General features: G+C 39.3%; 1 protein-coding gene across 1 annotated transcript in view; it reads right to left on the reverse strand.

Moving 5' to 3' along the window:
* MASP2 (MBL associated serine protease 2) overlaps nucleotides 1-17,248 on the reverse strand; it is a 390,238-nt gene that overhangs the window by 199,926 nt on the left and 173,064 nt on the right. The window contains exon 5 of the mRNA XM_053691441.1: nucleotides 15,919-16,112. Coding sequence (XP_053547416.1) covers nucleotides 15,919-16,112 — 194 coding nt within the window. The remainder of the gene's footprint in view (nucleotides 1-15,918; nucleotides 16,113-17,248) is intronic.

Below are 17,248 nucleotides of genomic sequence, written 5' to 3' on the forward strand. Positions count from 1 at the left end.
TTTGGATAATTTCTTTATTATTTTTCCTAATTTAGTGTTTGTTATTTTTTGTAATTTAGTATTTTTCATTTTTTGTAATTTTAGACTTAAATTTTTTTAGTAGTGTTAGTTTTGTTTAATGTTTAATTTAGTTTATTTAATTGGTAGTTATTTTAATTTTAGTATAATAGTTATGTTAGATTAATTTATAGTTTAAACTTAGTTTTTTTTAATTTCACAGGTTTGTTTTTATTTATTTTAAGATAGGGATATTGTAATTTTAATTAGGGGGGTTAGGTTTAGGGGTTAGGTTTAGGGGTTAATAGTTTCATTTATTTTTTTGCGATGTGGGGGGCTGGTGGTTTAGGGGTTAATAGGTTTATTTAGTGGCCGTGATGTGGGAGGCCAGATGTTTAGGAGTTAATAACTTTATTTAGTTGCGGCGATGTCGGGGAGCGGCGGAATAGGGGTTAATAGCTTAATTATAGTGATGGCGATGTTGGGGTGCAGGGGAATAGGGGTTAATACCTTTATTATAATGATGGCGATGTCGGGGAGCGGCGGAATAGGGGCTAATAACGTTTATTAGTGGCGGCGATGTGGGGAGTGGCAGATTAGGGGTTAATAAGTTTTAAATAGTGTTTGCTATGCGGAAGGGCGGCAGAATAGGGGTTAATAGGTAGTTTATGGGTGTTAGTGTACTTTGTAACATTTTAGTTATGAGTTTTGTGAAACATTTTTGTTGCGCAAAACTCATAACTACTGGTCTCAGATAGCGGAACGGTATAGGCTGGAACGCAAGCATTTTAGCCTCACCACACAACCTGTAATACTGGCGCTATGGAAATCCCACGTAAAAATGTCATTTTTTGAGTGCAGGATTGACGTTGCGTCACAGGCTAAAATGCTTGCGATACAGCTATATCAACAAGACTCGTAATGGCTGCGTTACTGTTTTGGCAATTTTTTCAGCATTAAAACCGTAACACACAACTCGTAATCTAGCCGTTTGGCTTTAGTGCAGTTGGTGTAACAATATATGCGTTACAGATAGTTATAGGAGCGCCTAAAAGGCTGAGGTAAACCACAGGTTCCTTATAAAGTGTTACGTTCCATAAACAATGGCATCAATATTAATAGATGGGTGAAATGGCCCAATAAGTTCAAAAACTATATAAAATATGTACAAAATTTCTTTAATCAAATAAAACCAAATTATTTTATAAAACACGAGATACAATGTATCTCCTAATATAACTCAATGCTGGCACTGTTCCAGCACATGAGTTTAACACGGTTAGTAAAATCTATTTGTAGGGATTTAAAACAACATCAGATCCAATAGTCAATATAAATGAAAGACTTCGGGATCAAATAAGAACCCTAATCTTGTGGAAGTGTATAGGTTAAAATAAAAGGAAACTAGTGTAAGTGATCTCCTATGATTACCACAAAAGGAACTGTATATGTGATAATATCACACCAGGTGACAATAACTCAGTATATTACTAAATTGCAACAAACAGATACTTTCATAACGATTCAGATGGTAAATAAAAGATATTAGATTATAGATTCCATAACCTTCCTCGACTTAAACATCCAGGTCATTAATGGGAAAATTGAAACATCTACCCATTTCAAGGAAGTGGACTCGAACAACTACATCCATCAGACCAGCTGCCATCATAAAAAATGGATTAATAACATCCCGAAGGGGCAGCTAATGAGAATAAGAAAAAACTGCTCAAGTGAAGAAAAATGGATGGAGCAATCGAGGGTATTAAAGAACAGGTTTTTGGAAAGGGGCTATGATGAAGACCACATTAATAATACCATCAAAGAAATTAGTGTCTTGAAAAGGGACACCCTCCTGAACTACAAACCGAAACGAGATACATTGATGGAAAGGAGTGGAAACATACAAGTACCCTTTATCACTAAATATAGTGAAAATAGAAAAAGAATTGAGGATATCATAAGAAGACATTGGCACCTCTTAAGAGATGATGATATCCTGGGTGAACACCTTCCCACACACCTGAGCTTTATTTACAGAAAATCAGAGAACTTGAAGTCCATCTTGGCTCCAAGCGTCCCAAAAAACAAGAGGAATTCTAACACCTTAGGAGTTATGGGGAAGAGGTTACAAGGTTTTTTCCCGTGCCATCTATGCAAGGCTTGTACCCACGGACTGAAGAGAGATACCTGTAAGTCAAAAATCTCTAAAGAAACATTCAAGATAAGACAAACCTTAAGATGCACAGATCAGTGTGTGATCTACCTTATTGAATGTGGATGTGGTCTACAATATATAGGTCAGACCACCCGCAAACTGAAAGACAGGATCCGTGAACATCTACTCCAAATAAAATGGGAAAAAACTGATGTACCCCTATATAAACACTTTTATGAGGTACACGGAGGTAGCAACAAGAGTCTGAGATATATGGGGATCCACAAATTGACCAAAGATTGGAGGGGAGGCAATATTGAGTCAAGACAACTCAAAAATGAATTAGAATGGATTTTCAAAATGGACTGCATCCACCCCAGAGGGCTAAATGCCAATTTCGAAATGGTACATCTATTTTAGTTATCTGTACATGAATTTCAGAGAAAGCTTCTAGGAAGGATCTACTTCAAAGTTTTATAAAATTATCCTATACTACCACTATCCACATTAGTTTAATTGAGTACTCCATTATTTGCCTTAACACCTAGACTAATCATATAGGTTCATATAGGTCCTTCGATTGAGTCCTACCTTGATCATTATCCTTGATCAGTCTTATCTACATTAGTTTAAATGAGTACTCCATTATTTGCCTGAACACCTAAACTAATCATATAGGTTCATATAGGTCCTTTGATTGAGTCCTACCTTGATATCCAGCTATAATTATGCCTAATTATTAGCAACAATTTAGTATCACTATTTAATATTGTTTACTCTTAGGAATTTGTTTAATAATGTGTGGTTTTATTAATTATTAAGATATTTGTAAGTCCTGGTTGTATATGATCTTAAAATCAAAAATTTTTTTTTAACATAACCCCCAATAGGATTAGATATAATCCCTGTTTTTTAGTTCCTAACAGGAAATCTAAAGCCTCAAGAGATACTGATAGATTTCTGATTCTCAGTATATATTCTTTATATTCTATTTTTTATGTAAGTTGAGCATTTCTATTTTATGTATTAAACTCTTTTAGATATATATATCAAATATATATATACATATATTTTTTATTTTTTATATATTTCTTATCCCAACTAACATTTTCATTATCGGACAGTGAATTATTCCGATACTTAAAATAGGTCCTAATTACGGCCAATCCAAGAACTATAATATACAATATTAAGAGATTTCTATAGTTCAGTTTTACAAATTTATATCCAGATCTCGACTATTAGGAATAATGCCTAAACTCACCTACAGAGTTCCAATCATTTTTAATTTAATGGTTTAATCTCAGAATTAGCTGCCCCTGCTCGCACACACAAGTCTTTTTGTATAGAATAATGTTGCCCACACTCGCCTATTCCTACCCACTTTGAAAATGGCGGTGGCGATATAGACAGGAAAGAGCCCGCAAATTGACTACCGGTCGCGGTAACTTCCTTATTGTACCACGTGACAAAAACGTCACTTCCGGTTGCGGATACTTCCAGTTTGCGAGCACGGTTTTTTGGCTCCATTTGTCAGTGGTTTGGCGCCAACTTTAATTTTGATATCCCCATTTTAGATTAGTATTTAAGGTAGCAAGATATGAGCCTCATCACTGTCTTGAAAAAGGCCCCACTACAGGGCCGAAAAGCGTAGACAATTGGAGAGGTTTGTGAGGCTCATATACCACCAGGACCAAGGCCATTTGGGGTGAGTTGAGAACCAATTGACTCAGTTCCATCAAGCCCTCTGTTTAGTGCACTTTATCTTTTTCCACAGGATTTTCGAGGACCATTGGATTTAAAGACCGATTTCATCTACCTATTACTGGCCCATATTTGGATTTTTTTCTACATTGGACATTGGACTTTGTTTATTAATTTGTTCATTAACATTATGTTGTGTATTACCAAATCGTATGGTTCTTAGTTTGTTTTTATGATTGCTAGATAATAACTGCTCTTTTATTATAGGGTTTAACACGCCCACAAATCAATTTAGGCATTTATTGATTTGTATTTAGACCAATATTCTTAATATTAGTTATTTTTTGGCACATTTTTGTTGACACACATATTACCTTAACTGGTAAATTTCTAACAAGATCATACCGGTATCGATCTTTTTTTCACAAGGCACTACATTTTATGCTTTCTATTTTTCTTTCCATATCTGTTTTTTGTAATTGAATTATTTTTTGCAAAAAAGGTTGATATTTTTGAACTTGCACTGAATGTTTGCATTTTAGTTAACTGTCACGATATTCTGGCAACACTCACCTTTTCATTTAATTATTTTTTATTTTTTATCTTTTATTTACCATCTGAATCGTTATGAAAGTATCTGTTTGTTGCAATTTAGTAATATACTGAGTTATTGTCACCTGGTGTGATATTATCACATATACAGTTCCTTTTGTGGTAATCATAGGAGATCACTTACACTAGTTTCATTTTATTTTAACCTATACACTTCCACAAGATTAGGGTTCTTATTTGATCCCGAAGTCTTTCATTTATATTGACTATTGGATCTGATGTTGTTTTAAATCCCTACAAATAGATTTTACTAACCGTGTTAAACTCATGTGCTGGAACAGTGCCAGCATTGAGTTATATTAGGAGATACATTGTATCTCGTGTTTTATAAAATAATTTGGTTTTATTTGATTAAAGAAATTTTGTACATATTTTATATCGTTTTTGAACTTATTGGGCCATTTCACCCATCTATTAATATTAATGCCATTGTTTATGGAACGTAACACTTTATAAGGAACCTGTGGTTTACCTCAGCCTTTTAGGCGCTCCTATAACTATCTGTAATGCATATATATTCTCTAGGACCTTATTAGGGGGCCCCTTATAGTGTAGCAAGTAAACAGATCTAGGCGCTGTACTATTCACTGAACAGTTGGTGTAACAAGGCATCGAGTTAGCGTGCGATCAATAACTGTTTGTTGTTTTTTTTAACAGCACGCCCCTTTGAAGTCTATGGGGTAGATTTATCATAGTGCGAGCAGACATGATACGATGTAGCGTATCATGTCCGCTGCACATCAATAAATGCCGACAACATACGCTGTCGGCATTTATCATTGCACCAACAGTTCTTGTGAACTACTGGTGCAATGCCGCCCCCTGCAGATTCATGGCCAATCGGCCGCTAGCAATGGATGTCAATCAACCCGATCGTATTTGATCGGGTTGATTTCTGTCCGCGCCTCAGAGCAGACGGACAAGTTATGGAGCAATATAACTTCTGTTTACGGTGAGCCTGTTATTTAGCCCTAATGTTTTCTGTACATTATACTTGTCAGTGTTCTTAAAGTGCCCAGCCTGTTTTTGGTCCAAGTCTGGCCCTGAGCACCAGTCTATATTTGATGTTTTTCAATGGCCAATCTACACTGCCGGTTGCCTTATTTTCAGGAGCGAGTCCTGACATGTAACTAAAATAAACAAGGATAGCCACTGCTGTTTGTTGGTAAAACAGTGTTTTTCAGTTAGGGACAAATATGTAGCAGTTTAGGCTTGTGAAGTCTGCAGAGTGCACTTCCAATTCTCAGAATGAAAATTCCATTCTTATTACAGTTAAATTACAGGAATAGAGTCTGTGCATTTAGCAGAGGGAAATCTAATCCATTTGTGCACCCAGACATCCCCAAAAAGGAAATTTATGCTTACCTGATAAATTGATTTCTTCTACGATACGACGAGTCCTCGGATTCATCCTTACTTGTGGGATATTATACTCCTGCTAAGGGGAAATGGCAAAGAGCACCACAGCAGAGCTGTATATATAGCTCTTCCCTTCTCTCCACCCCCAGTCATTCGACCGAAGGTATAGGAAGAGAAAAGAAAAGCTAAAAGGTGCAGAGGTGACTGAAGTTTTTAAAACAAAAATACAATCTGTCTAAAATGACATGGAGGGCCGTGGACTCGTCGTATCGTAGAAGAAATCAATTTATCAGGTAAGCATAAATTTCCTTTTCTTCTACTAGATACAACGAGTCCACGGATTCATCCTTACTTGTGGGATACAATACCAAAGCAACAGGACACGGATGAACGGGAGGGACAAGACAGATATCTAAACAGAAGGCACCGCTGCTTGAAGAACTTTTCTCCCAAAAATAGCCTCCGAAGAAGCAAAAGTATCAAATTTGGAAAATTTTGAAAAGGTATGAAGGGAGGACAACGTCGCAGCCTTACAAATCTGTTCAACAGAAGCATTGTTTTTAAAAGCCCATGTGGAAGCCACCGCTCTAGTAGAATGAGCTGTAATTCTTTCAGGAGGCGGCTGTCCAGCAGTCTCGTATGACAAACGGATGATGCTTTTCAGCAAAAAAGAAATAGAGGTAGCTGTAGCTTTTTGACCCCTACGCTTTCCAGAATAAACAACGAATAGAGAAGATGTTTGACGGAAATCCTTGGTCGCTTGTAAGTAAAACTTCAAGGCCCGAACCACGCCCGAATTATGTAACAGATGTTCCTTCTTAGACGAAGGATTAGGACACAAGGAAAGAACAACAATTTCCTGATTAATATTCTTATTTGAAACATCCTTAGGAAGGAATCCAGGTTTAGTACGCAAAACCACCTTATCAGAATGGAATATAGGATAAGGCGAATCACATTGTAACGCAGAAAGCTCAGAAACTCTTTGAGCAGAAGAGATAGCAACTAAGAACAAAACTTTCCAGGATAACATCTTAATATCCATAGAATGCATTGGTTCAAATGGAACCCCTTGCAGAACATTGAGAACTAAATTCAAACTCCATGGCGGAGCAACAGGTTTAAACACAGGCTCGATTCTGACTAAAGCCTGACAAAAAGATTGAACGTCTGGGACATCCGCCAGACGCTTGTGTAGTAAAATTGACAAAGCAGAAATTTGTCCCTTTAAGGAACTAGCTGATAATCCCTTCTCCAATCCTTCTTGGAGACAAAATCCTAGGAATCCTAACCCTACTCCATGAGTAGCCCTTGGATTTGCACCAATAAAGATATTTACGCCATATCTTATGGTAAATTTTCCTAGTATCGAGCCTGAATCAAGGTATCAATGACCGACTCAGAGAATCCCCACTTAGATAAAATCAAGCGTTCAATCTCCAGGCAGTCAGCTGCAGAGAATTTAGATTTGGATGTTGGAACGGACCTTGGATGAGAAGGTCCTGTCTCAATGGCAGTTTCCAGGGTGGCAGAGATGACATGTCCACTAGATCTGCATACCAAGTCCTGCGTGGCCATGCAGGCGCTATCAGAATTACTGAAGTCCTCTCCTGTTTGATTCTTGCAATCAGACGAGGTAGGAGAGGAAATGGAGGAAACACATAAGTCAGGTTGAATGACCAAGGTACTGCTAGAGCATCTATCAGTACGGCTTGGGGATCCCTTGATCTGGACCCGTAACAAAGAAGTTTGGCATTCTGATGAGATGCCATCAGATCCAATTCCAGTGTGCCCCATTGACTGCTGCAAACACCTCCGGATGGAGTTCCCACTCCCCCAGATGAAAAGTCTGACGACTTAGAAAATCTGCTTCCCAGTTCTCTACTCCTGGGATATAGATTGCTGATAGATGGCAAGAGTGAGCCTCCGCCCATCGGATTATCTTTGAAACCTCTATCATCGCTAGAGAACTCCTTGTTCCGCCTTGATGATTGATGTATGCCACTGTCGGGATATTGTCTGACTGGAATCTTATGAATTTGGCCAGAGACAACTGAGGCCATGCCTGAAGCGCGCTGAATATTGCTCTCAGTTCCAGAATATTGATTGGTAGAAGAGACTCCAAAAAGCTGAGGTCCATCGTCACTATTACCCATGCTGGCCTGCGGAAGCACATGCCCTGGGACAGATGATCCTGTGACAACCACCAAAGAAGAGAGTCTCTGGTCTCTTGATCCAGATCTATCTGAGGAGATAAATTTGCATAGTCCCCATTCCACTGTCTGAGCATGCACAGCTGCAGTGGCCTGAGATGAAAGCGTGCAAACGGAACAATGTCCATTGCCGCTACCATTAAACCAATGACCTCCATACACTGAGCCACTGATGGCCGGAGAAGGGACTGAAGTGCTCGGCAAGTATTTAGAATTTTTAACTTTCTGACCTCTATCAGAAATATTTTCATGTCTATCAGAGTTCCCAGAAATGGAACTCTTGTTAGTGGGATTAGTGAACTCTTTTCTATATTCACTTTCCAACCGTGAGTTCTTAGAAAAGCCAACACGATGTCCGTGTGAGATTTGGTTAGATGGTAAGTTGAAGCCTGAATCAGAATATCGTCCAGATAGGGCGCCACTGCTATGCCCCGCTGCCTTAGAACCGCCAGAAGGGATCCTAGCACCTTTGTGAAGATTCTGGGAGCTGTGGCCAACCCGAAAGGAAGGGCCACAAACTGGTAGTGTTTGTCCAGGAAGGCGAACCTGAGAAACTGGTGATGATCTTTGTGGATAGGGATGTGAAGATACACATCCTTCAAGTCCACGGTGGTCATATATTGACCCTCCTGGATCATTGGTAAAATTGTTCGTATGGTCTCCATCTTGAACGATGGGACTCTGAGAAATTTGTTTAGACATTTGAGATCTAACATCTGTCTGAAGGTTCCCTCTTTTTTGGGAACCACAAACAGATTTGAGTAAAACCCCTGCCCCTGTTCTCGTTTTGGAACTGGGCAAATTACACCCATGGTATAGAGGTCTTCTACACAGCGTAAGAACGCCTCTCTTTTTGTCTGGTCTACAGACAAACGTGAAAGTTGAAATCTCCCTCTTGGGAGAAAATCCTTGAATTCTAGTCGATACCCCTGGGTCACAATTTCTAATGCCCAGGGATCCTGAACATCCCTTGCCCAAGCCTGAGCGAAGAGAGAAAGTCTGCCCCCTACTAAATCCGGTCCCGGATCGGGGGCTACCCCTTCATGCTGTCTTGGTAGCAGCAGCGGGCTTCTTAGCCTGTTTACCTTTAGTCCAGGTCTGGTTAGGTCTCCAGACTGACTCTGATTGTGCAAAATTCCCCGCCTGCTTTGTAGCGGAGGAGGAAGTAGAGGGTCCACCTTTAAAGTTTCGAAAAGAACAAAAATTATTCTGTTAAGCCCTCATCTTACAGTCTTGTCCTGAGGAAGGGCATGACCTTTACCTCCAGTAATGTCGGAAATGATTTCCTTTAGTTCAGGCCCGAATAGGGTCTTACCTTTAAAAGGGATAGCCAAAAGCTTAGATTTTGATGACACATCAGCAGACCAAGACTTAAGCCATAACGCTCTACACGCTAAAATGGCCAAGCCTGCATTTTTTGCCGCTAATTTAGCCATTTGAAAAGTGGCATCGGTAATAAAAGAATTAGCTAGCTTGAGAGCCTTAATTCTATCCAAAATATCATCTAACGATCATCTAGAGCCTCAAACCAAAAAGCTGCTGCAGTAGTAACTGGCACAATGCACGCTATAGGTTGTAGAAGAAAACCCTGATGAATAAACAATTTCTTTAAAAGACCCTTTAATTTTTTATCTATAGGATCTTTGAAAGCACAACTGTCCTCATTAGGTATAGTTGTACGCTTAGCCAGGGTAGAAATAGCTCCCTCCACCCTAGGGACCGTCTGCCAGGAATCCCGAATGGTGTCATATATGGGAAACATTTTCTTAAAAGTAGGAGGGGGAGAGAACGGAATGCCTGGTCTGTCCCATTCCATAGTAACAATGTCCGAAATCCTTTTAGGGACTGGAAAAACATTAGTGTAAGTAGGAACCTCTAGATATTTATCAATTTTACACAATTTCTCTGGTGGTATTACAATAGGGTCACAATCATCCAGAGTCGCTAAAACCTCCCGGAGTAACAGGCGGAGGTGTTCAAGCTTAAATTTAAAGGCCGTCACGTCCGAGTCTGTTTGAGGGAACACATTTCCTGAGTTTGAAAACTCTCCCTCAGACAGCAATTCCCCTACCCCCAACTTAGAACACTGTGAGGGTACATCGGAGATGGCCAATAAAGCATCAGAGGGCTCAGCATTTACTCTAATACCGGACCTACTGCGCTTACCCTGTAAACCTGGCAGTTTAGATAATACCTCTGTAAGGGTAGTAGACATAACTGCAGCCATATCTTGCAGGGTAAAAGAATTAGACGCACTAGAAGTACTTGGCGTCGCTTGAGTGGGCGTTAAAGGTTGTGACACTTGGGGAGAATTGGATGGCTTAACCTGATTCTCTTCAGACTGAGAATCATCCTTAGACATACTTTTATCACCTAAAATATGTTCTTTGCAATGTAAGGCCCTTTCAGTACATGAGGGACACATTTTAAGTGGGGGTTCCACAATGGCTTCTAAACACATAGAGCATTGACTTTCCTCAATGTCAGACATGTTCAATAGGCTAGTAATAACCACAAAAAGTCTTGAAAACACTTTATTTAATGAAAAAAACAATAATCTGAAAAACGGTACTGCACCTTTAAGAGTAAAAAAGCGTACAATTTTTCCAAAACTGCTTTAAAATGTTATAACTCTCACAATTTCAGCATATATGTGTCTTATCTAGCAACCAAAGATTAAACCACAAGTAAGGGACAATTAACCCTCTATGAGAAAAAAATGTTACCCAAAAACGTTATGAAAAATAAAGTAGCAACCCCCTGCACCTCGCCACAGCTCTGCTGTGGCGCCTACCTGCCCACAGGAGTCTGAGAATCACACTCTCCCTTCGTTTAGGCTATATATTCAGCTTAGGCCCACCGGAGCTGGAGCTTGCTGCCTTCATATGAAATTCAGCTGCGCATCTAAGGCGCAAAATTAGGCCCCGCCCATCTTATACGATGTCTCTCTGCCTAGTAAAAAACGCTGTAAAGCGGTATAGGAACTAGCCATGTGGGTTTTTCATATACCCAATATAATACTGTAAGCCGTGTGAAACCCTCCAGTGCATAAAAACGTTATGTTGCCCCTAAACATAAAACCGTTTTCTCTCAAAACATTATGTTACCAGTGTCATTTGTTGCCCCATAATATACAGGTCCCAGTAATACCCCTCATTACATGTAGGATTACTGCTTACCCCTTCCCTCATGGGAACTATGTCAGCCTGTTCTGAAATAACACAGTCTCTCCAGAAAAAAATGACTGAACATACCTCAATGCTTGTAGCATGAAAAACATTCCCCACACTCAAGTACTCCTCAGCCATTCTGTGGGAACTTCTCTGGATCTTAGTGACAACTAAGGCAGAAATCTTCATCCATCTGCACTCACCTGTAAAATTTAAAATAAAAAAAGTCTTGCTTGAAGAAAATAAAAACTATCATTTTAACACCTCTTTCACTTTACCTCTTCCTATTACTAGTATAGGCAAAGAGAATGACTGGGGGTGGAGAGAAGGGAGGAGCTATATATACAGCTCTGTTGTGGTGCTCTTTGCCACTTCCTGTTAGCAGGAGGATAATATCCCACAAGTAAGGATGAATCCGTGGACTCGTCGTATCTAGTAGAAGAAATAACTCTTCTATGGGTGGTGCCACTGAGGCTAGAGAGGGTATTGCCACTGAGGCAAGAAAGGGTAGTGCTGCTGAGGCAAGATAGAGTATTGCCACTGAGGCAAGAGATGGTATTGCCACTAAGCAAGATATGGTGGTGCCACTGAGGCAAGAGATGGTATTTCCACTGAGGCAAGAGAGGGTATTTCCACTGAGGCAAGAGATGGTATTGCCACTGAGGCAAGAGAGGGTGGTGCCACTGAGGTGAGAGAGGGTATTGCCACTGAGGTGAGAGAGGGTATTGCCACTGAGACAAGAGAGGGTGGCCATTGAGGCAAGAGAGGGTGGTGCCACTAAAGCAAGAGAGGGTATTGCCACTGAGGCAAGAGAAGGTGGTGCCACTGAAGCAAGAGAAGGTGATGTGACTGAGGCAAGAAAGGGTAGTGCCACTGAGGCAGGAGAGGTTGTAGTGCCACTGAGGCAGGGGAGGGTAGTGTCACTAAGGCAGGAGAGGGTAGTGCCACTGAGCCAAGAGAGGGTAGTGCCACTGAGGCAAGATAGGAGGTGCCACTGAGGCAAGATAGGGGGTGCCACTGAGACAAGAGAGGGTATTGTCACTGAGGCACAAGAGGGGGGTGCCACTGAGTTTCAATCTCACATCACAGAGAATAAATTATCTTAAAACTCAGATGGAAGTCATCATTATAAGTCTTTGGTAGTCACCGTTATGTGTCTCTGTGGGGTGCCAGGGTAGCAGCCAGATAGGGAGATGAAGGAGGTACAGTGACCAATGCAATAGTGACCCATAGGGGTATAAATGATATTATCCAGCAACTTCCACACACTGATGTTTTCATATTCAAGAAGCTGCTGCAATCCAGATAACCATAATCCTGCAAGCAAGGAGTTAATAAAGCGCTCTATACATACACAATGCCCCTGCGCCACCTAAATCAATACCACAAGTCTAGCAGTGAGCGAGGACAAACTCTGGGATAAATCCAGACTCTTTACTTTCCCCCAGTGAGTCTGGTTATACTCACGACTATAGGTTTGTTTTTCTGGTCTCAGAGAGGTCATTTATAGAACAGATTTAATGCTCCATAGTCCCTTTTCTTACTCATTAGCCCTCTAACTAAATACAGTCATTAAGATGCTTCTTGCTTCAATACGTTAATTATGGTTTGTTAGATCTATTGATTAGTTTCCATTAAATATAATTAACCTAAATAACAGCTTTATAATAATAATAAAAAATAAACATAATAATTATAATAATAATAATGTTTTAGTAGTTTCACAATATGTTCAATATATTTGGAAACAATTACTATATGACATTAATACATAGAGGAAAGCTATAGATATTTATGTCAAATACACATCACAGCACCTATTTTTAGTTAAACACCAATAAATAAACCCAATTTAAGTTGAAGAGATATGAAACCCACAATGTTTCATTCATGATTCAGACAGAACATACAATTCCAAACAACTTTCTAATTTACTTCTATTATGAAATGTACTTCATTCTCTTGGTGTCCTTTTTTAATGGAGCAGCAATGCACTACTGGGAGCTAGCTGGCCACATCTGATGTGCCAATGACAAGAGGCATTTATGTGCAGCTACCAATCACCAGCTAGCTACCTGTTGTACATTGATGCTCCTGAGCCTAGCTAGCTATGTTTTTCAACAAAAGATACAAAGGAAACAAAGTATATGTGATAATAGAAAAAAAATTGAAAGTCTCCTAAAATTGCTGTTCTATCTGAATCCTGTTTGATTCTAACTTTTATGGCTCCCGTTAAATACCAATACCAGTATACATTAAATTTAATTCAAGTAACTGCACCCACTAATAATGAAATAATGGTAAATATGCACAATAAACATGTGTAATAAATACACCTGTTGTAAGATAAATACATACACATAAGTGTTAGAATATCTCAGCACCAGAATCACGCAGGGTACAGCTAATGTGATCTGTCACAGATAATCCCACCGCAGACACCAATAACATTACAAATTGCTTCTCTAAGAGCATTGCTGATGTCTTTCCTCCTTGTCATTGTGTTACACACCTGAATGCTCCAGAACAGCAATCTGCTAAAACTGCAGCTTTTATAGAGGTGGTCACGCTTGCTGATGATCAATTAATCAAGAGCATTTGATTTGCAGCACCTTGATGCTACTTCCTATGGAAGCAGTAAGGGTGTACTTAGTTTTCACACATGACTTTTCCATTTTGGCTTTAGTTTTGTTAAATAAATCATGACACAGTGTAATATGTTATGTGTTATTGTTCATCTGCGGTTGTATTTACTTTTTAATTTTAAGACCTGCTAAGGACCAGATTATTGTTATAATGTCCTGATACGTAAAACCATAGAATTCAAAGAGGGTGTACTTTCTTTTTCTCATGCCTGTGTGTGTATATATATATAGATCTCTGATGAAGCGCATTGAGCATGCGCGAAACGCATCAGCTCCTGCATACCTTTGCATACTGATTTAGTGCCATACTTATACAATTTTGAATAAACTACTTTGGCCTAGAGTTCTGCAGTATCCTCGTCTTCCTTTTCCTGATTGTGTATATATATATATATATATATATATATATATATATATATATATATATATGTATTTAAGAACAAATAGAACATGTTCTGCTATATGAAAAACATTGGAATATAAACTATTAATATTTCATGTTGGGTTAGCGCACTTGAGAAAACACTAAAGGTTTGTGCATGAGTAAGGGTGTTAGGTTTTTATTCCACTTTTCGCACTCCGTTGAAGTCTATGGGGAAATATGTTAACGCGGTAGCAAAATTCAAAGTTTAGCATTTTGTACACTTTGGGTTAGTGGTCATGTGAAAACGTTTTATTTTCAACTTGTAATATGCGCGCTACCCGACACACGCCAAAAGTTTACTTATAGCTACTTTAACACATGAGCGATAAATAGCACTCCATTTGTAATCTAGCCCTTAGATTATACCCACATGTGTAATTATATACGTCTCCAAATATAAATAGTCATCCGTGAATGAGTAGGGTAGCCAGGTGTCCAGTATTCAACTGGACATTCCAATATTTCAGAAGGCTGTCCAGTAAAATCTATAAAAAAATGTATTCTTGTGCCTCTAGGGTCCAGAAAAAGCAACAGATGCACAACTGTGGGCTATACTACAAGTCCAGTGTGGCCCTTCAAGCAATATTGTGACTGCACTAACTAACTCGTATATTAGAAGTTGAAAGTAAACGGTTAAAAAAAAATATATATATATAATTTTCATCTATGTGAAGAACATTGGAATATAAAATATTCATAACTACCGTCAGGTTTGGTGATGTCTAATGCGGTGTTGAGTTAATGCACAAGCTAATAGCTTTAAACAGCGTGACCCTGTGGGGAGAAGAATTTAACACAATTCTGATATCCAAAGTCCTGAAATTAGCGTGCCAATCTTTTGCTCTTGCGCTAACTTTTTACTTTCAAATTGTAATATGAGCACTAACCAGCTCAGCGCAGTCTTTTACTTTGAACGTAGTTAGCGCACAAGCTGAAAAAATATTTAGCATGCCACTTATAATCAGGCCCTATGTGTGTTACTGGCTGCCAAGGAGGGTAAAACACTGTTATACATGTTACTAACAGTCAAAGACTACTGTGTATTACATTTAGCGACAGGAGTAATTTCTTCCTGCTTTGTGTTTCTAGTGGTAACTAAGTGTGTGTGCTACTGGGAAATTAAGGGGTATCAATTTACTGCTGTGTGCGTTACTGGCAGCCAATGAGGGAAAATTGCTAATTTGTGTGTTACAGGCAACTCTGGTTCTCTTAAAAGTCAATGGAGCCTATTTATTATGTGTCTGTCCGACATGATCCGATCAGCGGATCATGTCCGATAGACATCGCTGAATGCGGAGAGCAATACACTCTCCGCATTCAGCATTGCACCAGCAGCTCTTGTAAACTGTCAATCAACCCGATTGTATTTGATCGGGTTAAACTGCGGCAATGTCTGTCCGCCTCCTCAGAGCAGGTGGACAGGTTATGGAGCAGCGGTTTCATAACTGGTGTTTCTGGCGAGCCTGAAACATGGGCCCTCAAGCTCCGTACAGAGCTTGATAAATGGGCCCCAAAAAGAGAATAAAATATATAATAAATTCAGTGTCAGTTTTATTCAAATATCTTTATTTTTTTTTAAAAAAACATACAGCTCACACATGTACACAAAGCAGTGGCAGCTGGCGCGTCCACTCACCTGCAGCTTGTCGTATGGACACAGGACATCGGGGTGCGATTCCACATCAAAAGCCACAAACTTCAGAATGACTGAGTGTCCCTCCTCCACGTGAATGCTGTATTTGCAGGTGGAGAGTTTGGGATAAATCCCGGGGTAATCTGGGCTGGCGATCTCACCTGATTTTCCTTTGTGCACCTGCACGTCACACCGAGCTGGAATAGAGAAGACGTCACTAACTCTGAGATCTCACATCTTGTCACAAACTATTACCTCCATATATGGGCCTATATTTATATAAAGCAATCATATCACCTCTCAAGTGCTTTTTTCTAGAGTAAACAGACCCAATTTGGCTAATCTCTCCTCATAATTCAAATCCTCCATTCCCCTTATTAGTTTGGTATACATATTTGAGTCAGTGATTGGTGAGAGCTGTCACATGATACAGTTATATGCACACTTACTGAGGCACCAGTTTCTAATGAGCATGTGCAAGACTTCACACTCAGTGTATATGTTTATGAGTCTGTGATTGGTGAGAGATGTCATGTGATACAGTTATATGCACACTTACTGAGGCACTAGCTTCTAATGAGCATGTGCAAGAGTTCACAGTGTATATGTATATGAGTCTGATGCCTGTCACATGATACAGTTATATGCACACTTACTGAGGCACCAGCTCCTAATGAGCATGTGTAAGAGTTCACAGTGTATATGTATATGAGTCTGTGATTGGCTGATGGCTGTCACGTGATACAGAGGGCCAGAAAATTGAAGTCAATTTTGAAATTTGTCAGAAACAATCTACTGCTCATTGCAGTAAGTGCTCTTGCATTGTGTTTTTATTATGCACTTTTTAATTATGCAATTCAACTGTAACTAATAGTCCTTTAATAAGCTACAAGCCCAATATATGTATTGACATTGTGATAATAGAACAAATGTTCCCCTTGACATATGTTTCCTTCACAGTAGTTTCTACTATTGAATATTTTGCTTCTCTATTTAATTCACATACAACATTTATATAAAAAACAAATGCAACTGGCCTATTGTGACCTGTGCCTGGTGCAAAAGACTAGTGATGGTCGTGACCTATAAAAGGCATCTTGTCGGCCAGTGAGCCTAAGGGCCTGATATTCAAAACTTCACTGCTCAGGCAATATGACCTAAGAAGTCCCGTCGGTACAGTAAACAGACCCAATTTGGCTAATCTCTCCTCATAATTCAAATCCTCCATTCCCCTTATTAGTTTGGTGGCCCTTCTCTAAACCTTTTTATAATTATTTTCTAAATCTGCAATGTCCTTTTTTAACACTAGGTCCCAGAACTGCTCTACATACTA

The sequence above is a fragment of the Bombina bombina genome, chromosome 8, assembly GCF_027579735.1.
Source record: "Bombina bombina isolate aBomBom1 chromosome 8, aBomBom1.pri, whole genome shotgun sequence".
NCBI classification, from domain to species: Eukaryota; Metazoa; Chordata; class Amphibia; order Anura; family Bombinatoridae; genus Bombina; species Bombina bombina.